Source organism: Crocodylus porosus, unplaced genomic scaffold (genome assembly GCF_001723895.1).
Source record: "Crocodylus porosus isolate Cpor-Errol unplaced genomic scaffold, CroPor_comp1, whole genome shotgun sequence".
In the NCBI taxonomy this organism is placed as follows: Eukaryota; Metazoa; Chordata; order Crocodylia; family Crocodylidae; genus Crocodylus; species Crocodylus porosus.
Window position 1 is genome coordinate 12,369,253 of NW_017728907.1, and position 8,211 is coordinate 12,377,463.

Genomic DNA, 8,211 nt, shown 5'->3' on the forward strand with positions numbered 1-8,211 from the left:
GGAGGGTGACTTTGTTCCAAATAGAAATTTCTCACCTTCAGGATTTAGTACAGGCAATAGAAATGCACCCATGGACTATGACCTGGCATGTGTGGGACTGTGCCCTCCCTTTCCCAACAAATGCATGCAATCACTGTGAAACACACCCTCATTGTGAAATAATTCCTCAGCTGAGATTTCTAGAAGTCTCACAGCAATACACATACTGGCAAATAGAGCCAAGTGCCCCCATGGTCTGATCAGGTCTTGCACACTGCTTCTGACTAGGGCTTGAGTTATATGCAACATGTGCGTTACAGTGGGCTCTCCTGCAGTGCGGACTCAAAGGGCACGTCCACACATGCGGCCATGTGGTAGACAAAGCCTTGGCTGAAATGATCTAGTTGGAGACGGTCCTGCTTTGAGATGACTTCCAGAGGTCCCTTCCAACCCTAATTTTTTATGATTCAACAAATAGGAACTAATAGCAGTCCTTTGACTTCCTTTATGCTTTGGGAGATTCACTCAAGTGAGATGATTTTAACTTTAAGTGACCTCTATACATCTACTTGCTTTAAAACAGACAAGGCTGGCTGGTCATAGTATTAAAAAAAAGCAAATTTTGCATATATTTCTTAGATGTGTCCCACCAGCCCTGCCCTTTGGTGCTGGTTGGTGGGGAGGCCCTGGCAGGGGATGAGGGACAAGGGAGAGGCTACTATCTTGTCTGCTGCCCTCTGTGCTGCCCCACCAGCCAGCACCTTCTTCCCTTGGGTGGATGGGTAGGCTGTGAGGCCAGGCTGTGGAAGCAAGGACTGTGGAAGCTAGCATTTGATTTTTATGTTATTTTTTAAGTTGATTTGGAAGACAATCCTGGATTCCTGAGTTTCCACAAAATTGTGAATTCACTAGACCCACAATAGTCAGCATGGTGAATACGTGGATTCAAATATTCGGGATCCCCGATAGGCTTGAAAAGAAACTCTCTCCCTGCAGGAGGTGTCTGTTAAATCCCTGCTTCAAGGCTTCTGCTGATTGCCTGGCGGCAACACTTTCTTTCTCCTCCAGGAATACTTTCTGGCTTCTGGGCTGGGTGCAAATGGGGGAGTGTGTGCATGAGCATGTGTGTGCACATATGTGCACACGCATACACCCTCCTTCCTTTGAAGCAGTGGACATTTAACAGCAGAGTTTGTGTAGTGCACCAGTTCTTGAACTTGGAAACCTGTCAAACACCTATTTGCTTAATTTGCAGCAAGGTATTGGCAGTGTCCTTATTTACCCTGCTCTCCACCAGTGGCATTACATAGGGGTCTTGTGTGACTGGTAATTGAGAGGGGTGGATGATCTTGTGAGCCCACTGGACAGCCTGAGAACACAGGAGACTGGGCTCTTGTCCAGGAGGCCCCTTTTAGTCTGTGATGACCCTGCATTTTCTGCCATGGATTCAGTTACAAAACATCTGTAGAAACGCATGTAGCTGAGTAGCTCGGGGGCAGACTGCAGTTTAGCTATGAAAGCCACATAGCTATGCTATCATTTGCCAAGATAACACTTTATTGACAGTGGTTACAAGGGCAATTTATACTTGGCTGGCACCCAGAGATGTGCTCACATCTTGCACAACTAGAGCAGATCAGACCAAATGTAAAAAGGGCCCTTGGTATGCTGTAGCATTAATACAGTATATCTCTGACTGCTAAGGGAAGGGATAGAAGACACAGACTGCATGTTACCAGGAAAGGATGGTTTATTTGCTGGACTGAAAAAAAAGCGATATCAGCAATTGCAAGCAAACAAAAAAAACCCCAACCCAGTCCAACCCAAGAGAAACAGCTCTGTATTAAAGTCTTGGCTCCGTAGCTCATCTTCAGCATAGGTTTCAGTAGTGAAGCTCTCAGAAGGGAAATTTCTGATTAACAAACTTTTGTTCAAAAGGCACATAGCAGGTGGGATCCTGCCTTATCCAGCATTTAACTGTTGCAAGAGAGCAGTGTCTACAGCTCAGCTATCGACACCCACATGGCCCGTATTACCCAGGGCTCCCTTATCTGCTGTTTGCTGTGTAATGGAATCTACCTTTGAAGCCTGAATAACTTCACCTCTGCCCTAGAACCGGTATTTTATTGGGACACACCCAACCACCTGAAAATTTAGCACTTAGGCAACTCTCACCCTCCTCAATTAGCAAGTCTCATACATTTCTGCCGTATAAAAGGGACATGTGGGGCAAAAAGAAGTGGGTGACTGGTTTAATATAAAAATCAAGACTTCACATGAATGTAATGCCACCAGCCAGCTTGTCTCAAGCACAGACAATACGAGACTGCTGATCACATGGCTTAAGAGAACCAAGCATCTGTTGTGACTTGAGCCACAACTTTGAGCCAGGTGCAAGGGAGTGCAATGAGACAGCTAACACCTGTGGTCAGAAAAGGTGAAGACAGGAGGTATTGGGTTTACCTAGTACAATATCTACTCTCCAGAGCCCCCTCATGCCCTCCAACATGCTTTGGGTATGCCAAAAGAACCAATCTAATGAAGCCACATGATCAGCAGTCCAGCAAGCCGACTCCATCACTTGGGGTGGGGGGTATAACGCAGGTACTTCTTGCCCGACGGGAGTTCCTTGGTGAAGATGCCTGCAGGGAAGAGTTTTTTGGCCTCATCATCAGGTAAGCTGGGAATAACCATGACGCTGGTGTCAGGCTGTCAGGAAACAGATAGGAGATGCTTTAGTGAAGCAGAGCAGGCTGCTTGCCTTGCAGAACATCAGCTGTACACAGCAAAGCATCAGCCCTCCCACCAATGCTCTATTCATTCTTAAACAAGATTTAAACCTGTCACTAAGTAAAGTGACTCTCCTATGAGAAGGTGAAAGGTTAAGCTTTCCTTGCCACAAGGAAGTATAGCTCAACTCTGAGGCAGAAGTACAAAAAGACTGGGAGCTGACACACACAGTGCTGCTGTCAGAAAGAAGAAACTATGTTCCCTGCTGTGGGAATCCCTGGGGTGACCTTGGCAGTGATTCAATTGTGTCAGACTTATGTGATAACATGAGGACTCTGCCCATCCAGCTTCTGAATGGCGGTGGGTGAACTATGTCTTCACCATGCTGCAAACGCCATTTGAATGTACAACCCTGTACAAGCTGCTCCTCTTTTGTTCTTTTACCTCCATTTGGGGCTAAAATACTAAGGAGTGGAGGCACAGGGCTAACAAGGGAGGTTTATTAACTTAGGAATGCTTCCAATCTCATGCAATTGCTCTAATAGTAGGCTCTCTCCTTCCTTATGGAACCAGTCCTCCTAGGTAAGAGGTCACTAGTAACACCTGCTGGAGGGCTGCAGGGTTGGTTCAGATCAAGAGGTCTACACACAGGGTGGAGTGGGGGTGCTCTAACTCTGCAGAGTATTTTGCTAGCTCAAGGTAATGGGAGTTTTGCTGGAGCTTCATAGTGGAAGGAGGGGACCCTGCTGTCCTGAATACTGGCAGGGCCTTTGGATTCTTATGAGAAGGGTGAGTGAGAAGAAGGGATGCAAAGTATGCAGAGCAGGATACCCATCTAGATTTCTGTCATTCTCATGTCACTCAGTGAACATCTGGAGTTCCTGAGCAAGGCCCATAGAAGCCGGCTCATACCTATTGCAAACTCCTGAAGAATAAACCCAGAAACCAGGTAGTGGTGATCCCTGGGAAAGGATGGGCTTAAGTTGTGGAGGTGGGGGAGTCTGAGCAATCTGTCTCCAGGGGGACAGGCAATTGGACTGTGGGATCTCTGCTCTCAGTGGGGATTGCTGCACAGTTTGTATCCTGAGAGTGAGAATAAGGCCACAAGCCAGACCCTGTTCAGTTCATGAAGGAATGTAGTAGCTGCAATCCTGTAAGTGCCCAGCATGGGGTACTGACCAGACCTGTGAGCTGAAGCAGGTGCCCATCATTAATATGCACATTTGGCAGGCCCATTGTGCAGACTAATAACACCAAAAACAAGAGGGAGGAGGGTGCAGCCTGATAAACAACTGGCAGGCAGATGCTGAAACAGAGGTTCCTCCCAGCCCTACCTTTATGTTTATGCTTTCTGTGAGCTGATTTTATTTCCCACCCAATGCAATCTGTGCAGTGCTCAAGTGGGGGAAGTCAATTGTCACTAAGGTCTGGAAGAGAACAGTGCTGCGGGAGGCTGGACGCCCCATGAACTGGCATAATCTTAAAAGCAGCCTTCTCCCCCATCTCAAAATGAGTCTCTTACCAAGGCTTGTGCCTCAGGGAAATAAAGCAAACTGTTTTGTTCCGGTTTTCTGATCATTTCCTGAATGCACCAGCAATAAAAATGATATAGAAACAGTTGAGTTCTGCACAGAGGTAAACCGCATCGGATGTCACAAGAATATGCTGAGCACCATACTCTATACTTTCAGAAGTGTCTGGTGATGCTGGCTGTAACTCCCTGAGTTAAGGGGGCAAATTCAATCCTTTTAGGAAGCTGAGTACTACCCAGCTTCTGCTGTATCAGAAAGCACAACCCTTGGAGAGGAAGGTTGGTGTGCTTCTATCAGAAGCACCTTGTATGTATATAACCTTGCCTTCCCTTCACCAGTGCAGTAACAATGACACATGATTCATAGACTGTAAAGGGCTGGAAGGGTGCACAAGTTACCTGCAATGCAATTTCAATGAATTGTTGCTCATTTTTTGCTATCAGGTACACACACACAACTTGCATGGTCTGTGCCTGCCTTTTATTAGAATTGCATTGGGCAGAACACTTTGTTAATAACCAGCGATTCGAATAAGAGCTGGTGGCCTACCATAAATCCCAAGATATTAAGAGTCCTGGAAACAAACTGCAAGCCTCCCAGCCAACTTATAAGAAAAATACTATACCAGTTTACTGCTTTGTTACTGCTAGTACACAATGCTGACCGTCTTTGGATACCACATTGTCACAAAGGTAGAAATGAGCTTATAACTAAACAAGATGCGCACACATTATAGCTGACCTGGGCTTTCCTAAGGAATGCTTATACCTGGATCCTACCATATATAAATGCAGCATATCATAACTTGCATTTGTGTGGGCCCCTCTGCATGTGCAGGTAAAGGTGCAATGGTATCTAATGTACAATCCACACAACTGCACCTCCTGCCATGCCACATGATCCCAGGCTCTGGCAAAAAGCAATCTCCTGTGGCTCGGGAGCTCCCTCAGCATCTGTTGTGATCTCCCAGCCCTGTGGGTGCATGAAGCTGGGAGTTTGAGGCTGCTGTGATCTCCCAGATGCAGGAATGCGTGAAGCAGCTGCCACGGTCTTCCAGTCTTGACGGTGTATGAAACTCCCAAGGCTGGGAGATCACAGCTGCACCCTGCAGCTGCTGGGACCCAGTGTCCACAGCTGCCAGGCCTGAGAGTTCCCTCAGCTGCAGGATTCCCAGCCCTGGCTGGGTATGGTGCACCCCTGCGACTGGGAGTCAATGCAATGATGCAGCTCCCAGTCACATCACTGCAGGACTTCCAGACACAGGGGAGACCCTGCTACACTTGCAAATTAAAGCTCAGTAACAATAGCAACCAGCTATAAAGTTAGCACTAAAAGTGCACCGATACATGGGTCCCATATTGGATTGACACCAATATAGGGAAAATTGACAGTATCAGAAATCAGCTTTTTTTGCCTGATGTGGTCAATAAATGCCCTGTGCATATGCACACAGCCGCAGCATGTACGTGGCCATGAGCGCAGCCCACAGCATGGAGAACAGCATCTGACCGGTAAGTCTGTTATGGGGGAAGGGGTGTGGGAGGAGGGCACATTGAGGCCCCAGCTCATCCAGGGGATGCAGGCGGCTTCCGCCTCTGAACACATCCTGGGAGGGCATGGGGGCATGTGCTCCTGGATCTGTGTGTGGGGCAAGGGCCAGGGGCTGCGCCAGGCTCTTCCCAGTGAGGGGTTGCGCTGTACTTGGGACCGGGTGGCAGTGGTGGTGGGAGGGGAGCTATGGCAAATTTGGGGGCTGCGGCTCGCCCCATAACCCCTACTCAGTGCTGCTGCTGCCTGACCCGAGCGCAGCCTGGCCCAGCCCCACACCAGGAAGAGCCTAGCACAGCCCCAGCCCCAAGCAGCAGATCCAGGGGCACATGCCCCCATGCCCTCCCAGGATGCGCATAGCAGTGGGAGCCACCCTCCACCAGATGGGCCGTGGCTCTATCCTGCATCCTGTTGTGCCCCAGCTGGGCAGCACCTGCCCTTGCCCCTGCCCCAGCCCCACTCCCTCCCTGGCTGTGGGGGCCTTGATCTGCCCCTCATCCCCCTCTTTCCCTCCTACCACTACTTCCCCCACACCAGACTTATCAGCCCAATGCCGCTCCCCAGGCTGTGGGGCTGCATATTGGAATCAAATCAGTATTGGGTGATATGGCTCCTTAAAAATCGGCTATCGGTATTGGCCCAAAAAATCTCTATCGGTGCACCCCTAATTAGTACACATTTTTGGGGTCTAACTTTATAACTGGTTGGAGCTTTTTGTGGCATTATAGGCACTTTGCATGTGTAGCTGCTTTCAAGGTAATTCAGCAATAAACCTGTTAATTGCACAATACCTATAACATGTAGAGGGGTCCTTTAGAACTTCACCTGATATTTTTTCTGCAAGCCACAGCTATCTGGGATAGTCATCCATCTTTTTTTGTGGCTATTCCTTCCCACCCCAGAGACACTGGCTTGAAGTGTTTAAACTAAATCAACATTCCATGGGTGGCAGAAATTCAGCAGTATGGGCAGACATGCATATAAAGTGCTTTAAATTCTACCCTTCCCCTCTCCTTTTCAAGAGCTTTTAATTTGCTTTGTTTCAGTTGTATACAGGCATACAGCTGCTTGCCAGCTAAAGTATTACTGTGACGAACTTCAGAGTTATACTGTTTCATCTAGGGCCATTCTTGATATGATCTGAGCTGATCTATAGTACTACAGCACTGTGTATCATCTATCAGCTCAATTTTTAAAATGCTTTTTACAACTTTAAACATTAAGTCTGTCCATTATCACAGTTTGCACTCTGGATTCTGAGGACAATAAAACTCCAGCCTGTTCATTAGAAGCGAAAAGCAAGAAGGCTGCCCACAGTGATTTGTTACCTGTACCAGAAGATGTCACTGCAAAACAGTGATGATCCACAACAGTATTCAATGGAATTGTAAATAAATTACTTCTTAACTAAGACAGGCAAACAGTCCTCCAGGCATTACGTAAATCAGGAGAGTGCACTTTTGTTAATAAAAATGGAATACAGCTACCCTTGGCAATGAGGATGTTTTTTCATTAGGAAAAGTGATCAGAGGTGTAAACACCTTGGATAAAAGTGTGGCTGCTCTCTTAAAGAGTAACAGCAACATAAATACACCAGTATTCCCTCAGAGAAAGGTGAAGTGCAAAAACACGCAAAAATGCCTCTTGCAAGATTTCACATTTATCAGCCCTTCATGACTCCAGATTTAGTTTGTCATTTATGAGTGAAGCTGGATTTTAACTCAGTGAAACTGAAGGCAGAGTTTTATCCAGGAACCTGACACTTGTTAGCAATCCTATTTATTATGGATGAGCAAAATGAGACTCATTTGGCTTATGTTCCACAGAGCTCACCTACTGATGAGGAAGAGGAATAGTAACGTAGTAATCCAACTCTTCATGGACAAACATGGGGAGTAATACCTTTTCAAGGGTCCTTTTCTAACCATAACTGGGGCTGTGCAAAGCTTTGGGTGGTGATTCGATTTGGAGGAGATTTGGCCCGATTCGGTGGCTGAATCCAAATTGAATCGGGACCAATTTAAAGGTCCGAATTGATTCAAAGCTCTCTGAATCTTTGGCAAAAATTTGGAGAGTTTTGATGATTCTTCTAGGTTGGCGGACCTCCTCCGGCAGACTTTAAACTAGGCTCGTCGGGGGAAGGGGAAGATGAGGGCGGAGGAAATATCAGACTGCCAGACCAAACAGCAGCCACAACTACAGCCCAGCTCAGACTGACGAGCGAAGCAATCAAACAGGTAAGAGAGAGGGGCCAAGGTAACGTTGGGACTAGGGGGTCAGTACACACACCCACAGGAGGCCTCAAATGCCTCTACACAAATGCTTGTAGTATGGGCAACAAGCAGGAGGAACTCGCCCTCCTGCTGGCTGACACCAGCCCTGACATAGTGGGGATTACGGAAACGTGGTGGGATGAAACGCA

The 8,211-nt window shown here is 47.4% G+C and overlaps 1 protein-coding gene and 1 long non-coding RNA gene across 3 annotated transcripts in view; one reads left to right on the forward strand and one right to left on the reverse strand.

Annotated features, from left to right (window-relative positions):
• Positions 1-1,711: 1,711 nt before the first annotated feature.
• PRDX6 (peroxiredoxin 6) overlaps positions 1,712-8,211 on the reverse strand; it is a 24,730-nt gene continuing 18,230 nt past the window's right edge. For both annotated transcript variants that reach the window (XM_019530766.1, XM_019530767.1), the window contains exon 5: positions 1,712-2,688. In XM_019530766.1, the coding sequence (XP_019386311.1) occupies positions 2,557-2,688 (132 nt within the window). In that variant the 3' untranslated portion in view covers positions 1,712-2,556. The remainder of the gene's footprint in view (positions 2,689-8,211) is intronic.
• Positions 6,482-8,211, forward strand: part of LOC109307097 — a 2,619-nt gene continuing 889 nt past the window's right edge. Inside the window, exon 1 of the long non-coding RNA XR_002100162.1 lies at positions 6,482-7,105. This is a non-coding gene — a long non-coding RNA (uncharacterized LOC109307097). The remainder of the gene's footprint in view (positions 7,106-8,211) is intronic.